Raw genomic sequence first — 21,886 nt, 5'->3', positions numbered from 1 at the left:
GGTTGGAAGGGGCCACAGTGGGTCTGGTCCAAACTCTCTGCTCAAGCAGGGTCATCCCAGAGCACATGACAGAGGATTATGTCCAGATGGTTCTTCAATCTCTCCAGTGACGGAGATGCTGTAACCTCCCTGAGCAACCTGTTCCAGTGCTCTGTCACCCACGCAGTAAAGAAGTTCTTCCTCATAATCAGGTGGAACTTCTGTGCCTCAGTTTCTGCTCATTGCTTCTTGACCTGTTTGGCACTAAGAAGAGCTTGGATCCATCATCTGACACCCTCCATTCAGATACTTACAGACAGTGATAAGGGTCCCCCTTGGTATGTCCAGTTGGAAAGTTGGTCCTCCAGGTGACTGGAAAGGGAGATACATTTCTGAGCAGAAGACTGGTAAGAGACTTCGCTCTTTTTACCAGATGGATTAAGAGATGTCTGTTAAGCTTTTATGGCTTTGACTTACATTTCCATGCATGCAGCAATGTTACATTATGTTGGAAATTAATGGAAACCTAGGCCTAGAGATGTGTGATTAGGCCCTGTGGGACTTTGGAATAATCATCTGTGCCTGACTGCGACTGTTGTTACAGAGGAGAGTTGCAAAGGAATGGTCTGTCAACATTAAATGTAATTTTTTCTGTCGCAATGTTAAAACATTACTTGTTTTGTTTCTACAACAGCGGTATGATAAAAAATGCTAATACCTTTCTTTTGTCATCAGTCAAAAAAAAAAGAGATGTAAAACAGTATTCAAGTGCTTCAGAACAAGAAAAAGGCAGCCAGAAATATGAACAATTAGTGTCCAGAGCTAAATGAGCTAAATTCCCTGTGTCTGAGGGGCAGCAGAAATCTTCAAAAGGATTTTTTTTTTGGTCTAAACATTTATCATTACTTTTCTGATACCTGTCAACTAATTTCTCTGACCTGCTGTATGTATTTAGGCATGTCAGTCTTTCTGAAAATACTTCCACGAAGATTTACAGTTCCATCCCAGTTACACAGATTAGTTCCTCTGCGTTGGTTTCCCACATTTCTTAAATATTGCACTTTTTTATGTCCTTCCAAAGCAACAGTCTTCCTCAGTGTTTTTCTAGGTTTGTTGCTGAGTTTGTTCAAGCAGCAGAGTTACCAATTATCCATGTCCATCAGGGCCGAAAACGGGGAAAGGAAATTATGGTCTGTCCTGCTCGTCTCATTTGTATGTTTCAAACATACCTATTCACTCCCAAATGTGGAAAAACCACAAAGAATTTTTTAATTAGGTATATAATAGGTAATGCACATCGGTTCATAAACTCTGCAATACAAGTTAGGTAATGTGCTCTACCTATTTTTTTTTTTTCTGCTGTATTTATTTTACATAATTATGATCTTCTGGATGCTGGTGTCTTCATACCAGCTGTGCCCCTTGAATAACATAGGGGGGAGTTCAGATCTCATCTAGTTAAGTCGTTCAAGTAGATTCCTCATTCAGACACCTGCTGCTGACAGATTAACAAAGACTTAATTTTAAAAACTGTTCATTTGAAAGAATGCTATTTATGCTTGTTTTAATACAAGAAATAATATGATCCTCCTCAAGTAGTGTAAAGTTCACCTCTTATTGGCTGAACACTGTCTATAGTAATGGTTGCAGTTTTTGTATAATCCTTTTGAGAGTGTTTACTTAACTAGGGAAATAAAATGAGACACTTAGGCAATCAAACAATTGTAAAATAGATTTTGAATTTGTTAACGTAATAAGCAGCTTTTGTTAAGAGGCTTATTTTCCTATAGTAAGGTAGTTCCAGGAAAGACCAGTTGAATTTTATGTATATATTTAAGAATTACTTAATGGGAAGAGGGATGAATTGTCTTGTCACCTATTGTACTTTAGATGCTTGAAAGCCCTGTTGCTCAATACCTTTGTTAAGATGAACTAAGCTTTGTTAAGCTGAGCTGGGCCAGCCTGAAATAAAGCTGTGAATCTGTTTTTTTTTAAATCACAACACTATATATATTAATTCTTAGGTCAGTCCTTGCTTGCTATATTTGCTTCCACCCTGAGCTGTGGGCCAGCATTCCTTTATTAATGAAGAATTTCTGTGTGACAGAAATTAATTTGACTTGCCTTTTTAAATTTTTTTTGGAGTGTAAATAGCATCACTTCTTTTCTGAAATTCCCAGATAGAAATTAAATAAGCCTAGTAATGGAAACATTCAATGCAAGTTCCTCTGTAAGTAATATTACATTCACAGGGTCTTCTGTTTAAACTTCTCTGTCCTCAAGTAGCTATCCTCAAAACATCAAAAGAAATTTGAGAGTTGCTAAACAACCTGGCCTTGTTCTTAATTAGCCTTATTTTTGCTCAGTGGATTCTGTTAGGGAGATTAAGTTGTCATATCTTACTTATTTGTTTGGAGCTTCTGAGTGGGAGTACTAATTTGGTTCTGTGGATACATAGAAAAGGGGAAAAGAGTCTCAGAGCTGCGTTTGGGCAACTGCTTTTTTTTTCCTTTGTAAGCAGAAATTGTTTTGCGTGACCCCTGATTTTAATCAAACTGCAGTTTGTGATGACTGGGTTATGGTGTGTCAGTCTTTCACAGTATTACTCTGCTGTTTGTAATCTTAAAATACTGAAATACACAGTTGTCATAAAGTGTCTGCATCCGAGTAACTCCCATCTGAGGTGTGCGTTGATAAACATCAGTGGTTCTTCCAATGTTTTATGTTCTTTGAGAAGCTCCCTGAATGAGAAGTAAAATTTGTGATGTTTGCCCCCTCCCCCTCCTGCAATGTTAAAGGAATTGTTTATCATTTTAGTATCCCTTGAGCCTAATTTTTATGAAGCATGAGTGTGTGCCTGTTGCCCCAGATGACTGATATATTTTTAGAAATGTCTTGAGTTCTCTAGATTTATTGGCTTTCGAGAGGAAAAAAAACCTATAAATTTGGAATTATCTACTGTCAATTAATGTGAATCCGTAATTACAGAAATATAGATTCAGTCTTCTGCTTACTCCTAGTTGATGAGTTTTGTGGAAGTGTTGTTGCTGGAGGTAGGAAAGTGTGTTGTGGTGCTGTTAGGCTGCCATCACTGAGCTCCACTCTCTTAGTGCTGTATTACAGTGTGTTCATGGGAGGGTCATTTGGGTTTCATGGTGTGTTGCTGAGGGGGGCTTAGAAGGGGAAAATTCAGTCTATTGCCCATTTGCTGTGCTGATCCATGTGGAGTTCAGATAACGAGGTTTTTAGTTTGTGGTAAGGATTCTAGCTGTCAGTTTAACACATCTGTTTTTGCAGGTCATAATAATTAAAAAGTCTCCATATGAAGCTGCTACTTGAGGTCAGAAGAACCTCTCTTGAGCAGTCTCTGACACTGTATTAGAGATGTAAATGTTTTATGAGCTACAGTCCAGAACGAAGGCAGAGTTCGGCTTTATTCTCAATCTACCTCCTTTCTTTTTAGAGCAATGTCCCGCTCCTTAGTACAAATATGGTAATGTTAATTAGTGTTGCAAGCTTAAAAATACTTTAAACTGTCATTAGTGATGCTTAACAAGGAGTTTGGTTTTTTATTAAACACACTGAAATCTTTTGGTATTGTGAGCCAGAGTTAGGAATATGACTCTGTGTTGCTGAAATTCTCACATTTTCCATGGGTAAAACTGCTTAAGCTACTTTTTTCAAGTCAATTGATCTCAAGTGAAGTGGATGTCTTAGTAAATGTTCAGCAGTGTTGAGGATTTTTTTATTTTATTAGGTGACCTGAACCTAAGGTTTCCTAAAGGGAGGAAGTCACTAGTGTCAATCTGAAGAATTTGGCTCCCCATAGTTTTTAATTTCACATAAATCCATTTTGTAGATTATAATTAGTTCAATCTACTTTGGTAACCTCTGAGTCTTACCAGAAATGTTTAGAAGGTGGTTGGAATTTGCCTTAATTATTGACAAACAGGCAAATTCTTTCAAATGATACTGTTTACCCCACTTCAAAGTAAAGAATAAACATCTTTATGGGTGATTGTAAAATTATTTGTCTAGTCTTTGTTTATTATTATTTCAATAGTTGAGGTATCAAGGAAACTGACAATATACTGTTTCTTTTTGATGAAGAAAGTTGGTGGAAATTCTGTATAGAGTGTGCTGAAAATCCAGTTTTCATCCCTTAGGCTTTTTTCAGCTGTATGATTTGTGACATTTGAGTACTGGATCATATAGTAGCTCGCTGCATTCAGTGTACCTTGCTAGTGAACCTGATAGTTTTCAAAGTTGTGTCTTAAGTTGAAAAGTGATTTCTCATTGCTACTGGGAGGTAGACTGAGGGGAGAAAGAAAACAACCCCAAAATTATTTAATTATTAAGTTGTAGCTGTAGCAAGGAAAGGAGCAAATGAGAGGATGGTTGGACAAAAGTTCATCTGGTCTATCACTGAGGACAGCCCAAGCTGTATTATTCATTTAGGCTGAAGTACAATCCTAGGAAAACTGTTAGCTGCTGGAGTAGTAATTCCCTGAATTGTTACTTGAAAACTCAAAGTTTGAATTCAGCTTGAGGCATTTTATTACCTTCTGCTGTCCTTTCTGATGGGCAGGAATAACTTGGTGTTCTTTCTAGAGCAGTTTGATCTGTTTGCCCTAAAATTAAGCTTTGGTTTCTGAAAAAAATTGAGTAGAACTAATTAAAAATAAAAATGTAAGCAGAAAAGAGCAAATTAAATGTACTGTACATTATGCAATGTGTAAGATTTAACTTTATCTTTTTCATTTTAATAATCAGTATTGCCTTGGATTTTGCTCAGTATTGCATTAGTAAAACAATACGAGTCCTTGACTTTCATTAATTTACTGCTCATGACTTTTCCTTCTCAAGGTGTCATTGTCTTACTACCATTTTAGAAGAAAAATTCTATTATGAATAAAACTACATGTTTACAGTATCATTTTCATCTGTTATTGGTCGTTTGTGCCACTCCATGTATGTATGACTCCTGGTCTGTTTATAATAATGTTTATGGCTGACGACCATCAAATTCTGTGTGAATGGTAACTTGCAGGAAAAGAGAACTTCTTTACATTGGGATGATTACCCTGTGACTTGGATAGTGCAAAACAATACAGGCTTTGCTGTCCTGGATTGGCAGTGTGGCAGGACAGAAGGATAGGGAATGAAATAAGACTTTGTAAGTTTTTTTGCTCAATAGAGCTACTTGTTGACTGCTATAAAACATTTATTTGGGGGGCATAATGAGTATGTAGTTGGGCAGTACAGTGATCAGGCTAGATTTCCTTTCTTTTGGCAGAGCATTGTGCATTCAACTTTGTAGGTTATGGATTTCTGGAAAATGTTACTTCACAGTTGGTGTATTCTCTGAGGCTGCTGCTCTGCTAGGAAAATAGCAAGTTTTTATGCTTTTGGTTGCATATGGAAGGCAGCCATGTTTATTTCAATACAGCAGGTCACATAAAAAAGCAGTGAAGAAAAATTGTTTTGTCTTATTACTTTTACATTTGGCAAATCAAAATGGCCATGCTAGGCTGTTCTGTTACTGCTGGCATGTTGGGTATTGTGTTCCTATTGTGTTGCTTTATTTCCTCCCATATGCAGTACTTTAGAAAGTGTTCTGCACAAAGATTTGCACTGAAGTAACAAAGCCAGTTGAAATACACTTTAAACGTTTTAATTTAGGCTTATCCTAGATAAATGTCTATAATTTTCACTGTTTGAAGAAGTCTTCTCAATTAGTTATCCCCATAAAATATCACCACCATAAACTATCTTCCTGTTTTCTCTGTTAACAACCAATTAGTATCTGTCATTTGGGTAGTATTTGTTCTTTTGAGGAAGTTGAGGTTCATATTGATACTCTCTAGTTTAATGAATTTGATTGCATGTTAGCTGAGAGGTGGAACGTGGAGTCATGGAACAGTATGTATGGAGTTGTCACAAATGTAATGACCTTCCTTGCTTTTCTGCTGCCCAGTGTTTCTTTCCACATGCCTAATAGGTGGGCACAGAAACGGTGACTCTCGTAGAGCCCTTCCTGAATCCCAGTTCCCTCTGGAGGAACTTAAGGAGCAGACTGTCTTTGAGTTCCAGCTGGTTAGCACTTGGGAACTTCCTTTATTTTATATCTACACTGACTTTTTTATTATAGAAAAAATGAGAGGATATTAACAAGGTATTTTTCTGGCTGAAAAGAAAACATAAATGCTCTATCAGTTGTGAACTGTATCAAGTTAACTGTCATGTGGTACAACAGTATATATACTGCAACTCGAATGTCTCTCTGTTCCAAGTTGTGCATTTCAGTTGGAGATCTTATGATTATGATACTGTACAATGCCATGAACCAAAAAGAGTAAATTAGGCTAAGATACTTGGATGCCAGAGGATGGAGGGGAATGCACAGTTATGTATTTGATTATTCTAATCAAGTGGCAAGAAAATTTATTTTAGGTGGTTGCAGGTAGATGTAATTGCCAGTATAGATGTATAGGTTTTGGAAAGGAAAGAGTTTCGGCTTGGTCTTGAAGAATGGCAGGGGAGAAGGGAAACCAGGTGCTTCATTAGAGCAGTCTGATCCTTAGTTAACTCAGAATTTGAACTTTTTATAATTTCAGAAGTGAAGTGGTGTTAATGGAGATGGCTAATTAAGTGTGGTTAATGGAAATGTTAATTAAATGTGATAATTGCTAGAGAAAGTTGACTGTACTGCAAAATGGAGTATTCTTATTTTATCCTATGTTAAATCTGTTTTTCAAGTCTGGCATAGTTTTGAGCCCGTGTTGCAGTTCAAAGTGTCTTGGATTCAGCAGTTGGGATATGGAAACAACTTACAAAAACATTAAAATGAGTCTTAGTGTGACAGAATCTCAGATCTGTAGTAGGCATTAAGTCAGTTTTGCATTGGTTCCCAGACCTTTGCTCTTTGTGCTTTCTGGTGATCTTCATGCATTAGTAAGGAGGATGTGATTTTTGTTGGAAAGACTCAGAGATAGCTGTGATATTTTAACCTTGACTCTGACCTGCCCTATGACTTGTTCATCACTAGGGAAGACTTGCTCACATGGTTGCACTACTACAGTTTTATATAACTGTAGTGCTGATGCCCTTGTTGGCCATCTTCCAGTTAGGAGTAGCTCTTTCCAGCTTTAACTGCTTTCAAAATAATGATTAAACTGAGGAAACTCACCGTGATTGTGCACTAAACATTTCCATGGGGAGTTCTGAAACTGGAGTATTTATAACACAATATGAATTTTCCTATGGCATGTCAAAGATATATTAGCAATTGCTAAATCTGAAAATACTCTAATTAAGGAGTGTAAAAACAAGTCTTTGTTCCTCTTTCCTGAAGAAAGTGGAACTAGTAAAGAAGGTCTAACTGTAAAAGGAAAATGTAAGAAGTGCCATGGGGAACTGTCTCAAGGGACAGTAGTATGCTATCTACCTTACCAGGCCTGTTTCTGGGGTATGGACTAGTCTTAGTGATCCTGTTCTCATGATCTGCTTTGCCAGACGTGCAGCTGGGAGATGCAGAGCTGTTTGCAAAGTCACAGCCACCTTAAAATGGCTTGGAGTTAGGCTTTGCTAATGGTGAAGCCTAGCATTCAGGTGAGGGGAACCCCCATTGTTTTTAGAGGTAGACTTCTGCTTGTGGGTTGCTTTCTGGCCTGTTAAACATCTTCAGCAACTTTCTCAGTCAACCTGAGCTGGCACCGCTTGCTTGGCTGGGTTGTCAGATTCCTAGATGATGGCTGTGAATGGATTTAACCACATACTGAAACCTTGCTGCCTCAGTGTGAAAAGGTAATTTGGTAATATGGTTGTCATGTTTACATACAGTCTTTAAGCCCTTAACTTGGATGAAGTGCCTAAAATTCTCGTTCTCCTGAGTATAATCTGCTTTGGTCTTGGAAGCTTTCCAACAGCAAATAGCAGTTTAGCAGTCCTGTTGTATGCTCATTCCTGAAGCTTGGGTAGAGATCCAAACATAAAGTGGTATTATGTGTAAAATAGAATTGAGGTCTGGGTGGTGAACCCGCACCTGTGATTACCCCGTGTAACTGTCCCAGGCACGGTTGGAACGTGTTTATGGCTGGCCCTGTAAATGCCCACATCGCTTGTCCTGGTGGCCCGAGGCAGTCTGCATTGCTGGAGCAGCCATGATCAGATTTTATGCAGCTGAGGCTAGCTCAGTTAGGACAGGATTCCTGAGGGATGGAGCCTGTGGGTGGGCAGTCTGGGAGGCCCCCGGGGCCCCCTCTGAAGAAACTGCTGCATAGTAGGTGTTTCTCTATCGGGACCAGCTGGAGGTATGTGTGACTTGCTGCAGCTGCTCAGATACTCCTGCACTGCGCTTGGTGATTCATTACTGGGGCTGGGCACAGTGTGAAATTAGGGGCATGCTGCTGAGCTGATAGACCATGTGGGATTTGAAAGCCTGCACAGTGAATTTGAGGGGTTTGTTTATGGGTTGGGTAGAATTGGCTTTACAGTATTTTATTGATGTAATAGGTATGTTGTTGGCTCTTTCTCATGTTTGGAAAGTGCCAGTTAGATTACATTCACTGTGGCGGTGTATTTAGGCCACTACAGTATTTAAAAATCACTGTGTACATGTTGAGCATGCTGAACAAAATACAGTGTTACTGCATCCATAGTACAGGATTACAGTAAATTAAACGCATTGGTCCTTTCTGATGTTTTGAAGGGACTGTTCAAACAAAGCCATCTGGTAAAATTTCATCTCATTTTTTCCTTGAAGAAGGGAGATGATTTTACCTCATAGCAGAAATTAATTAAAATACGTCTGTATTGAACAACCTACAAAAATACATTAAGAAATTTTAATGATTTTTATCTCAGTAGAAGGCTATAGTAAATAAAAAAAGACTAAAAGAACAGCTAATACAAAAATATTAAACAGCTATTTCACTCTGTGGTCAGTGTCTAAAAAAAAATTGAGACTGTTAGTGTAACTGAGGAGTACAGCCTTGTAATTATGATATACTACTTATATCTAGGAAATCAAATGGTTCTGTAAATGTATTTTTGTTGTTAGGCATGTGCATCACAAGTGTGTGATGGTTGTAAATACTGCTTTGACAAGCCTAACTTGCCCCGTGCTGTCATTCTGCCTGGCTCTGAGCATGCAAGGTACTTTTGGTGTAGGACTATGGTCTAGCTTTTGAAAGACTGTGTTTGAGTATGAGACTTACTCTGTTTTCCTTTTTTTTTTTGTTTGTTTTTCCCCCTCATATCGTTATGACAATATTATGAGAATAACATACAATTTTAGCCAAAATGGTACAGGGAAAAGTTTTGAGATAGTGCTGGTTCAGGTTGCAGTAACTCATGTGTGTGCAAATTGATCTTTAACCTTTGTAGGGCACTGAACAGTTTGGTGATGGTATACCTCTTTGCTTTTGTGATGGACTGTTTTTCTCACCTGCATGGTTAAAGGTGGGGAGAAAGAAGTTTAAAATAGTAATTTTGTCAGTGCTTGTATAGTTAGAAGGCTCAGAAGACAGAATTTGTGTTAGAACGACTCATTCTGCACCATACTGTGTCATTTAGTAATGTTCTCTGTGTGTAGCTCTCAGAAGACTTTAGAACAATTTTTTTTTTAATGACTCCATTCACTCCTACCTATCAGTCCTTTACTGTTCTTTACTGTAATTTCCCATAAGACAAAGTCTTTGCTATTTTCAAATCACTTTGGCTTCATATTTAGATTGGTATACAACTTGTGAAGCAAATGGTACTTGATGTAGTACCCCTGGGTATTTAGAAATTTCTCAGTAGGGAGAGGGAAAACAAAGGCTGGGAGAGTGTTACATTTAGAATATCTAGGGTTTCCCTGAAATGTGTAAGAAATGATGTTTCTTAGTTTGGTGTGATTTATGTGAACATTTAAAACTTAGGGAAAAAATTGCATAAAGAACAATGAACGAGTTTTTACTTGCTTAGAAATTTTAGAGATCAGGAAATTTAAAAGAAGTTTGCAGAGTTGAATGGATGTCCTTGTTTAACTGTAAATGGAACTGTTCAGGTGGCTTGAGCTTAGGCACGAATACAGATCTAAAAGGTGTTGAGAATTATCTCCTTTCTCATTTCAGCTGTTCAGGTGTTTTCACATTAAAGAAAACCAGGTTGCCTTGAAGAGTAGTTGGTAGGGAGGCCAGAAGCAGGTGGCAGTTTGGGAAATGTTACTTTTGGTATTCTAGATGTCAGTACTTTTATTGCAGAGAGTGAGGTGCTGGAAAATTTAGTCTGGTCTGTATGCATAAACAGAAGTAGTTACCTAGAGCTAAATACAAGTAGTCTCAAAACAGCAGTTTTAAGGAAACAGCATTGCTTCAGTAAACTTAAAACCTGATTTTATGCATCTAACCATGCAGGCTATTGATAAGCCTATTTAAATTTTCTGATCTAATGTTGAGGAGAAAATGCCTTTTAATTTCTGAAGTGGCATGTTAGGACTCTTCAAAGCATCAAAATGATAAAGGCTATTTGTTTGCTAGTAATGGAATAAAGTTTGAGAGTGAGACCAGTGAAGGGGCATACTGTGTTACTGTAGTTAGAAAATCAAAGTATGTTTTATGCTATGTGAAAAAGAAATGTGCATGTGGTCTCTTGAAGTACTACTGCATCTGAACTATGCTGTGGTCCAGGCTATGGACAACTTGCCTTCTCTCCTTGCCTCTTCTTTCCCCTTCCTCCTCTTTAGAATGCAGGTGGTTGATTTCTCTGAAAGCATACATGGTGAAGTCTTTCCCTTTTCTTTCAGGGACCAGTTACTCTCCACAAGAAAATTCACACAACCACAGTGCTCTTCATAGTTCAAATTCACATTCTTCTAATCCCAGCAATAATCCAAGCAAAACTTCTGATGCAGTGAGTATTTGTGATTGATTTTCATCCATGTGTTGTCCCGTTTATACACACCATATTTTCATAATTTTGTCTATGACAGGCAGCATGTACATTATGTGCTTGAGTTTTCCAACATCAGTCTTTGTTTTGTAACCACTCTGTAAACCCAACCTGCAGTTGTAGTATGTTGTAAAACTATTCTAACTGGTAATCATTAGAGCTTTGAGTTACCTGTCATTAATTTTAAAATACTAGATTATTTAAATGATATAGATACAGAAATATTTTTCATGAACTTTGTAGTAAATCTAGAGCAGACAGTATGATTTTACTTATTTGCAATACATTACATATTGTGAATTTTAGTCACTTCAGTATCAAAGTTTTAGTAGTTCGAGTGGTATTTGTTAAAAATTGCTATAAAACAAAATTGGTCAATTTGTGATCTGTAGAAAAATTTTGGAAAGATAATAATTTTGAGGATGTTGTAAGGCGAAGGAGACTAATATTATCAGTATTGACATTACTGTATCCCACTAAACGTACTATTAAATTTTGTTAAGGGGACTGATGGGAAACTACTGCAGAATGCAACAGGAGTGTAGTGGTCATGTCTTCAAGCTATCAGTGAAACGGGCATTTAGAAATGGTGGAATGCAGTGATATGGGTACATATAAGGATGTAATGTAGTTGTGAAAACAGTGAAAGCTGTTAAATTTGTATATTAGAAAAAATTGTCTTTCATCCAATGCTGTTTGTATTTTAAAGGCTTATGATTCTGCGGATGATTGGTCTGAACACATCAGCTCTTCAGGCAAAAAGTACTACTACAACTGCCGAACAGAAGTTTCACAATGGGAAAAACCAAAAGAGTGGCTGGAAAGGTATATGTTTGTGTTTATTTTAATTGTATAAAGAACAAATATTCTTAAGCACATTTCAGAGCAGTTGAGCTTATCTAATAGATTACTGCTATAAAAGACTGTGGTCTAAGTCTGCTGTGTTCCTACCCTTACCATGACCTCTGGCACCTCTTTTATCATTCGACAGTCCAGAGCCTTGAGAGGGGAGTATGGTTGGTTTGTGTGGGGATGGCTTTTTGATTGATTGGGGGTTTTTGTTGTTGTTTGTTTGTTCATTTTTTTGTTGTTGTTGGGGTTTTTTTTGTTTCTTGTTTTGTTTTGGGGTGAGGTTTTTTGTTTGGTTTTTTTTTTTTGACAAGATTGGTGAGCTAAACTGGTATAATTGTGGGCTTCAATCAGCCCAGATGTAAGGAAGCAGTGGCTAGAGTTTGCAAACCCTACCTGTAGCAGCAAGCTCTCAACAGTTTAATTCATCTCATGTAACTTACAGAAATTCTTATATTATTAGATAATGTAAGTTCTTAGCTAACTTTTGTTTTCTTTTCTTCAGAGAGCAGAGGCAAAAAGAAGCAAGCAAAATGTCAGTTAACAGTTTTCCAAAAGATAGGGATTACAGAAGAGAGGTGATGCAGGCGACAGCTGCCAGTGGGTTTGCCAGTGGAAGTATGTGGTTTTTTTACAGCAATATATTCTTGCCTTGTTTGCATTACTGTTTTCTTTTCCAAACTTGAAAAAAGTTAAAAATCCCTTTCCTAGCTGTTTTTCCTCACCTTTTTATATATAAAAGCCAAAGTGGAAAGCACAGTTAACTCTCCCAAATGTTGTTTCTTTCAATAATTTTACTAGTGCAATACTTGCTTAATGCTTTTCATGGTGCTTCTCCTTTTTGTGGCTTTTACTGCCGAATTTAATTATCTTCATGCGTAGTTACTTAAACAACTTGCATAATCTGTAGTTTAGTTGGACTGTCATGATCACTGCTAATGTCATATTCTGAGCTTAAAAGTAAAGATTTCACATCTATAAATAATAACCTCATTTAATGGATTTTAATATCAGGGTTTTCAGAGGCTTGGATGTGTTACTGAGAGCGTATTTTTACCTCATCATTACTCTGAGTGAAATATTCCCTGGACTAGAAATTTCTGTAACTTGGAGATTTTTGTCTTGATACCTAGCTTTAATCTTTTCAATTTTTTTTCTGGAAAATAGTTGTACTGTAAGATTCTGTCTGTATGCTCATGTAGTTTGGGTAAATTTGTAGCATAGTTCTCATAGTAGTTTAAAAGTAGAAGCCAAAGTATTATTCTTCACCCACGCTCTTGGGATTTGGCAAGGTAAAGATGTATAAAGGGCTGTTTTTCTGTGTACACTGAAACTTACTGCATATGCTAAAATATACTGGATGCTACAAAAAGATAGCAGACATGCATAATGCAGTGAGTATTTGATATATGACAGGTGAAAATGTAAGAATCTATGAAAAGAACTACTCTGTATTTGCTTGGTATGTTCACTTAGCATATTTTAAAGTCTATGATTGTGTGACCAATGCAGATTAGTCGCTCATTAAATACATATAAATGTCTTGAATTAACAGTAAGTAAATTTGTTGTAGTAGTACTCAAGTGACATGAAAAGGAATTCTTTGAAGGCTAGAATGTGAAACTATTAAATTATACTTGATGTTTGGGGTTTTTGATGAACAAAAGAAAAATGGCACAAATTATCTCTTCACACTAAATACAAGATGGAAATAATAGATCTTGATTTAGATTTTTTTAGGAGACTTCAAAAATTAACTTGACTGTAACACTCGTTATAAAGCAGCCTTTCATCAAAACACAGTGTTTAACCGGAACTCTAAATCAAGCAAAGGTCAGAGAAAATGCATTTTGTCAGTGAGTAGAATTAAATTTTGCCTTTTTTGATGCTGATCTACTTGAGGCTTTTTTTAATCATAAGAAGTTCAATCAGCTCTAGTTGTTGGTGTGCAGCTGTATTAATCAGTGACTGCAATCTTAGACTTGTTTCTAATTTAATCTTTTTTTTCTTATTGCAACGTTCCTTGGGGAATCCTGAAAAAAAGTGGAAGACAAGCATTCCAGTGACACCAGCAGTATGCTCCCACAGAATATTTTATCTCAAACAAGCAGGCACAATGACAGAGACTACAGACTGCCAAGAGCAGAGACTCACAGTAGTTCTACTCCAGTACAGCATCCCATCAAACCAGTGGTTCATCCAACTGCTGCCCCAAGCACTGTTCCTCCTAGTCCATTTTCTCTACAATCTGATCACCAGCCAAAGAAATCCTTTGATGCTAATGGAGCATCTACTTTATCAAAACTGTCTACATCCACATCTTCCATCCCTGCACAGAAAACAGAGAGAAAAGGTATGTCTACTGAAATTCCCTCTAGTATTAAAGATTATGCATTGCATTACATGGCTTGTTCAAAGTACGTTAGTACTAGAGTTCAAGGATATTTTTCCTGTTTGGTTGTATGTGCTTAGAACCCGATTACTGTTTTGATGTGTTTATTTTCCCCTAAACCACATTTGCTATATCTTATACAACTTCAAATTGACACTGTGATACTTGCTATTTACTGGCTTATTCTGCAAATTAACATTTCAAATGATAATTTGAAATGTGTATTTTAGTAGAACATATTTTAATTTTTGTGTTCTCTCTTGTTGTTCTGGATCTTTGCCATTTATTTGAGTTGTTATGCAGTTACACAATTTGAAAGTCATTTTGGACCATTATGTGTATGAACTGCTGTTACTGTTTGGAGTGTCAGTGTCAAACCTTTCAATCAACACAAGCACAATTCTTACAGAAAGTGAGAGTTTTCTACATGTTTGTAAGAACTAATCTGTTTTGATCTTGAGAAATGCTGGATCTTCAGTTCTAAATCTGCTGATAGTTTGTGTTTCTGTTATCTGATAATACCTGTTAGATACAGTTTGAGTCAAGTGAAGATCAGGACTTCACTGTGCATTGTTTGTGACCTTTCAAAAGTCTTTTAGTTAGGTTTACTTCATTGTTTTAGGGAAGAAGAGTTCAAGAAGATTGAGAGAATGAGATGTGTGTCATTAGTGATAGTGTGTTACTTTGGTTTAGTCAAGTTTTAGAGAGTGGTATGGTATTGTGTAAGAAAATACTATTTTGGGGGCTTTGGGAGGGGGAAAAGTAATTTTTGATAATCATGTTGGGTTTAATTTAAAATATTGCATAATTAGTATGTAATTGAATTATTTTTTGGAAGATGGCTTGCTGCCCTGTTCATACTTGCAAGTTGGTCTAGTTAAATAGTGTTTTAAAAAGAAGACCTAACAGACTCTGGTTTGACACTGGTCTCGTACTCTGTGTTTGTTTTCAAGTCTTCCATTTCCGTGTATTAAAGAGGTCCAGCTTTTACACAGATTTAAGTACACCTGGCCACTCAAAATATTCAAACAATGTCATATGTTGATAAAAACTGCAGTGCAAGATAATTGGGCATGTAAAGAAATTCTATGTTTTTTCTTGACACTTTGTGCGATTTTTACATAACCTGGGTCATGGATACTGACTGTAAACTACAGAGGAACAGGTTACTTTCAGCAAGCCTCTTCCTTTCAACACAGTTAAACATGAAGTAAGGTGTACTAGTTCATGCATGGTTCTTGTTCTGAGTGCAGTAGTTACCTGCTTCAGTTAAGCCTCTATTTTCTGATTGCAGTTTGACCCACTTGTACACATTACAGTGGAAAACATCCATGTCAAGTGTTCTTTCCTTTAGAGTATCTACTCTATTTCTATTTCTATATTTAAAATACACTTGAAAACCCTCTTAGTATTATTCAATTCTGGCATGTTCTTGATTCCTGTTTGGTGTGTGATCAGATTTCATACTGGATATTCTTTCACTGCTTTATTGCACATCTTTTTCAATTGAGCAACTGACTCTTAACAGCAATTGAAGGAACTTCCCATTCTGACAACTGCTACAAATGTTGGCAGAGTTCTAATATTTCTTGCATACAACATTAATTTGAGAACATACAGCTGGGTATAATGATGAAAACAAGCACACAGGGCAGTCTTGACACTGTAAATCTTACTTCAGAATCCATATTACCATGGATGGTTTCATATTAATTAATTCACTGAATTTCTGTATTCTTAGATAGGTATTTTTTTTAATTTTATGTGGGTTAAATGGATAGAATCTCTGTAATAATCATGCCTCACTGGTCTGTTTCATGGTGCTTGATTGTGAGCAGATATTGTACTTACTGAGCTTCAGAAAAGGGTGGATTACAGAAGGTTAGTAAATAACTGAAGAATAAGAACAGATGAATGTTAGGCTTGAAATTCTTACTCTAGAAAATGTGACTTCTTAGATGTTGCTTTACCTCTTGTACAGAAACAGAAGAATTCAGTGCAGGTTCTGTCATGATAAAAGATCATCAAAGAGTACATTCAGTTGACTTTCCTTTTTCTTTTTTTGGGGAATGTCAGACTGTCTTTTTAAGGAAATTGAACCAGTAAATTTTTTGTAGCATTTTGCATATTTAAATTTAAAAGAAGGGAAGAAGCAGTGTTTTGGATGATTTACTGTTACTCATTCTCTCAGAGGTGACTGTGAACCTGCAGTACTAGAGGTATGCTGTTTATAAAATCATAAAGTATTTTTTGTAGCTGTTCTATGAATTGAAAATACAATAATAATCCTGAGACACTCGGTTCAGACAATCTTCTAAAAGTGTCTTTGCAAAACTGAAAAATAGTTTGAGAGGTTTATGTTTATACTAGTAAAGTAAATAGCCTTTGATCTTTTTTTTTCTGTTCAGTGACTATGCCATCCCTCTCTCTTTCTAAAAAGAGGTAAAGCTGTATTTTTTTGCTTATAAAAATAGGTTGGTCCAAATGACTGAATATTATGTGCAGTAGTCCTTCCTTAAATGAATTCTTGCTTCTTGTGAATGTGTTGCTGGTTGCCTTATGCCAGCATATATGTACCACTGTTTTAATAGTTGTGATTTCAGTGTGTATTTTTTAATGCAGTAGTAGTTTTGAACAGCAGAACAACAAAAAAAACCACAAAACCCAACAAAAATGCTTTTTTCAGCTCAATCTCTTTTGCTGCAGGGGTATGTTGTAGTCCCACAAGGAGATTGAATAAAATCCCTGGCTGAACTATAGCTCAGCTGTTAGCAGTAGTCCTCTGCCCTCAATGGCTGGCAGTAGTGGAGAGTTCCTGGGGAACTATTTGACCTCTACCCTTTGGTTTGAATGTTCCAGTCAGAATCTGCTGCTTCTGTTTGTGCTCACTGTGAGTGCTTTATGCAGGTAAAGTGTGGGGTTGCTTTTCCTACTTTCTGGCTGCTTTATCTGTAGGGCACATCACATTTTCCTATTTCTAATTCAGAATGAAATGTTGTGTTGTCCATATCTTAACAGTGTGTCTGTCTGTAGGATACTGCTTCTCACACCTTTCCTCCAAGTCCCATCAGGCAGCACTTCTGTTTCTAGTGCAGCAGTACTCTAAAATTTTTATGAGAACACAGCAAGCTGGCCAGTGCAATGCTGGGTGGGTTGTGACTCTGGTGCTTCTTTTCCTTTTCTCACCCCTGTGGTTTTCTTGTAACACTCACTAGTCTTTAGTGGTCAGTTATTAACATTGCTTCTGGTGTTGTTGCATCTTCTTTGGCTGAGTTTTGCAGTTTCAAGTATATTACTCAATTCATATGTTGGTTAGAAAAAGTTACAATGTGAGAATGTTAGAAGTTTCTTCCAATACTTTGTACTTGTTTGGTGAATGTTGCTGTTACATTTATTTTGACAGCAGAGGTAAAAACCAAAAAATTCAGTTGTAAGATTGGAATAATCCAAATGTGAGAAATACGGAATTTTTTGTATTTTAGATAATTTGAGTGTTTTTGAGAACCTAGTTGCTATTGTTACTATAGTTTCATTTGGTCAAATGTCTTTACAGATGCATTGCTTTTAAATATTTATGTATTTTTGTTGTGGCTTAAGGTCCTTAGTAGATTAGAACTGAACTATGTAAAACAGATAAATGTGACTACCAGTGCTCAGAGAACTTAGTTGGTGAACTGTACACTCCAGGTGCTTCAGGACAGAAAATGTGTTATGATTTTAATCATCAGCAGAAAATAAAGCAATTCTCTTAGCTGTTCTGGGTAGTAGTTTTTTAATCAGTGAAGCAGAGATGAGGTTTATAGGGCAGTAGGATACGAATTTCAGAAAATTTTGTAATGCAGTTTTCCTTCCACAGAGAGCACAGTGTGAGAGCACACGTGCCTAATAGTTGCTAGCAGTGCAAAGATAACAGCTCAAGCTCACAATAGAGTGGTAGGGTAATATTGTAGTTTTGGATCCAAAGGACTTTGAATGCATTTGTTTTGTTTTAAATGGAATAAAAATTACATCAGTAGTAAAAGCTATTGGAACACTCAAAGGGTCATTTTAATAATTTAGGAATCATCAAGTCAGCAGTAGTGGGTAATTTGCATGTCATTAAAAATAAATCTGTGTTAAAATAAATCAGAATAAGAGCAAGCTTATATGTAGCATTAATTTAAAGCTAGTCATGCAGGGACTAACTTGTATGTTAGCTGTCAAAAAGAGGACTGTGGAGGAAAGACCTTCCTTCACAAAGAAAGCAGTTCAGTTTCCCAGTTCTGTTCTTTTTTCCCACCCAGTTCTCTGTCACACTGGTATGCCTGATGAGCTCAGCTCACCCTGGTTAGGAGGAGAGTAAGCAAGTTACAGGTGCTTGCAGGATTCCAGCAGGCAGAGTGGGGTGGCAGAGGCACAGCAGAGGTGTGGGACTGTCAGTATCAAACCTCTTCATTGAAGCAGAGTCAGAACAGTCAGAAGAGAAGAACAGTCAGAAGGCTTTGATTTCCACCCCCTTGCCTTCAAGCTTGTAGGCTCAGGGTTGCCTTTTAGAATGTCCATCAGCTGTTTGCTTAGGAGCAAGGGTTCTTGTCATGAGGGGCAGAGATTGGTGATGGCAAGGTTCGGTACCATGTTTATGTACTGACTCAAACTGAGAAGCTAAGGGTGCTTAGAAAAAACTGAAGAACATGATGGCATGACTGCTGAAAATGATCTGTTATTTTTTTTCTGGAAGGATTATTTGGCCATGTTATTAAAAAATTCCCACTGCTTGGAGGCATCACACCAGAAGGTTTCCATTTTGACTTGACCTGGCGTTTCTACTTCTGCAAAAACTTAACAAACCTCTTAGCAAAACTTAGAACAAATGTGCACCTTGTAATGTGAAATCCTGACTGACAACTTGGATTTCTTTCCTTTTTGTCCAAAAAATGTGCTTGTGGGTCACACTCCAGCAGAGAAGGTTATGAATAGAAAGCTCTTCCCTAATCATTATGGTCTTCAAAAATTATTTTCATTATAAAAAGGTTTTTTCCTGCTCCATTTTAATGTTAAACCAATTAATAGTTCTTCCCATTAAGTTAATCTCCACATCTAATGGTGTTTCTTTTTGCCATCAGATTACTTTGTTTTCCTCCTTTTTTTTTGTTTTGGATGGCTTTGTTTCTTGGTCTTTTTTTTTCCACGTGATTAAAGTTGATGGTCCAGAAAGTTGTTTTGTAGTTGTTCTATAATATGGTTTTATATGTAGGTTGCATCTAATAAACTAGTTTGCATAATTATCAGAAAGCATACTGTATTTTCACGTTATTGCAACAAAGTGAATGGATCTTTTTAGAAGCATTTTAGAAGCTCCATATATTAAGACTTTATTGTGCATAGCTTATAATGGAAAAATTGGTGCAAGGTCATATTTTTAAAATCACAAAAAGTAATTTTAAGAATTATTTTCTTCTTTTTTTAGTTATTTGGAGGAAGAGATAAAACAAATTTTATTTAATGAAGTTCTTAAAACTTGGAGAGATTGCAGCATGCTGTGTTCTAGCTTTGTTTTTTATTTAATTTTTTTTAATTTAAAAAGCTTTCCTTGGGACTTTCATGATAAAAGCTGAAGTTTTAGGTGAGGTTAGAGTCATTTGCATAGTATTTGTTTCGACATTGATGTTGACAGTGAAGAGGCTGCAGACTTGTCATGTTGCACTTCTTCAGCCACAGTCTATGCTGCAAGGCCTGGAAAAGTCTTAAGCTGTTACAAAAATTATTTTATAAGACATGAACTAATTTTATTTTCTGTTGGTAAAATTCCAGTTGTCATATCAAAATTAGTCTGATGCTTAATGATTCAGATTAGGTTTATGAATGACTGCCATGTAATCCAAATCCTTCTTTTGCAATAATAGTGTAGGTTGCTTGTTAAGGAACATGAATTGATGTTGACACATGTTGACCAGTGGATCAGAGCTGTAAAACTACAGAATTTAAATTTGTTGAGATTTAACTTTTCTCAGCATGCTGTGTTCATCTTGACTGTGTTTCATGATGTTTGAGGGCTTCAAGTGCACTTAAGAACTACAGGATTGTATTATTAATAAGCATTTTTTAAAACTCTAGTAAACTAGAAAATCGTGTTTAGATGTTGGAAAGTAAACTTAATTCTGTGGCAACATAAACAGTGTAACAGTCTCCCAAAGCAGATCAGAGAAAGGGAATTAGGGAGGAAAAGAAGGGAGTGAGGAGTTTCTGCTTCTATTTGTGGAAAAAGCAGGGGAAATGCACACATCCCAGTGAGGGATATCTGAGGGTTTTTGTCAGACAAATATTTCATCATGAGGAGTTCTGACTGGTTATATTAACTTCAAAAGGCAAAACTTGCAGGCTCTGTATAGCATCATAAAGTAAACCAGGTTTTAACCTTTGTAATTACATTATACAAAAAGAGATGTTTGGAGGCTTTGTTTTATTGGCAGTATTTCTAGGATTTAATATCCTGTCTGTGAGCCATGAAGTAAGATAGATGGGTTTAAATTAAGGTAAAGAAGGTTGTGATTATATACAACTAATTTGTATTTTTAGCATGTGTGTTTCCATCACAAAGGAGTTTCCCTCTGTGGAGAAGAGGTAAAGATTATAGGCTGAGATAAGAACAATTTATTGGAAACAGCAGTGAAATAAGAAATTGAACAGTAAAAGCAACAATATTATTAGAAGGGTGTGAAGGAGAGAGGAACAATTCACATGCAAACAAAAGCTCACGACATGGGGGGACCACATTATGGGAACTACTGCCATCTTCCCCCACTGGAGAAAAGACTCCCTTCCCCAACCCTGGCAGTGAAGTGAGGTGGTACAAAATAACTGCTTCTCCTGGCTGCTGCAGAAATTAACCCTGTCTGAGCAGAACCAGGATGTTACCCACCCTTTATTCTGTACCATCTTACATCATGCCCAGATCCTACACCTTCCAACTGGTGTGCTCCCGCCTAATTGCAAGCTGTATCAGGAGCTCATGATTGGTGTGTCTGAAGCAGTCCATACTCATTGTCCATGGTAGTTACAGCATACAGTGACAGTGTCATTCAACAGCCAGTGTTTTAAAATTCGGTATTACAGACTGCTCTCACATAAAAATCAAATCCCATTGAGACACACACAGTGTTTCCCCATCCCTCTGCATTACTGACCAAGTGCGCCCAGGTCCTTGAGCGAAAACATGGATGGGTTTGCCTACCCTGTGGATGGCTTTTGCCTTTGCTTGAGGAAGGACTAATCCAAACTGTCTTCCCTAACACATTCTTCATATGTACCACGGGGAATTAATCCCCTTCTGTGGTATATGGAGGTTCTGTTTGGACAGGACCAGCTCACTTGGTAGAGCCTCTGGTGTTAGCTAACTAAGTGGCCTTTGCTAAATGCATTTCCCAATGTTTGATGGTCCTACCACTCATTGCTTTCAGTGTGGTTTTTAGCAGTCTGTTGTTACAGTTCAGTTTTCCCAGCGGCTGGTGCATGACAAGGGAGTATGATACACCCACTCAGTACTGTGGCCCAGGTGTCTATGAGGCTGTTTTTGAAATAAGTCCTATTGTCTGATTCAATTCTTTCGGAGTGCCACGTCCCAAGGTGGTGTTCTGGGCAGTGGCGTGAGGCACAGGCTGTCTCCAGGCATCCAGTGGTTGTTCCCGTCATTGTAAGCATGTAGAGCTTGCCCATGGCAGGTTTGTGGAAGTGTGCTATAATGAATCAGCAAGG

The 21,886-nt window shown here is 37.1% G+C and overlaps 1 protein-coding gene across 2 annotated transcripts in view; it reads left to right on the top strand.

Moving 5' to 3' along the window:
* Positions 1-21,886, top strand: part of WAC (WW domain containing adaptor with coiled-coil) — a 58,343-nt gene that overhangs the window by 9,994 nt on the left and 26,463 nt on the right. For both annotated transcript variants that reach the window (XM_069006567.1, XM_069006566.1), the window contains exons 4-7: positions 10,769-10,875; positions 11,624-11,739; positions 12,269-12,381; positions 13,808-14,116. In XM_069006567.1, coding sequence (XP_068862668.1) covers positions 10,769-10,875; positions 11,624-11,739; positions 12,269-12,381; positions 13,808-14,116 — 645 coding nt within the window. The remainder of the gene's footprint in view (positions 1-10,768; positions 10,876-11,623; positions 11,740-12,268; positions 12,382-13,807; positions 14,117-21,886) is intronic.

The sequence above is a fragment of the Aphelocoma coerulescens genome, chromosome 2, assembly GCF_041296385.1.
Source record: "Aphelocoma coerulescens isolate FSJ_1873_10779 chromosome 2, UR_Acoe_1.0, whole genome shotgun sequence".
Lineage (NCBI taxonomy): Eukaryota > Metazoa > Chordata > Aves > Passeriformes > Corvidae > Aphelocoma > Aphelocoma coerulescens.
The sequence above is the reverse complement of the archived record's forward strand: the minus strand, read 5'-3'. Positions and strand labels throughout refer to the sequence as shown.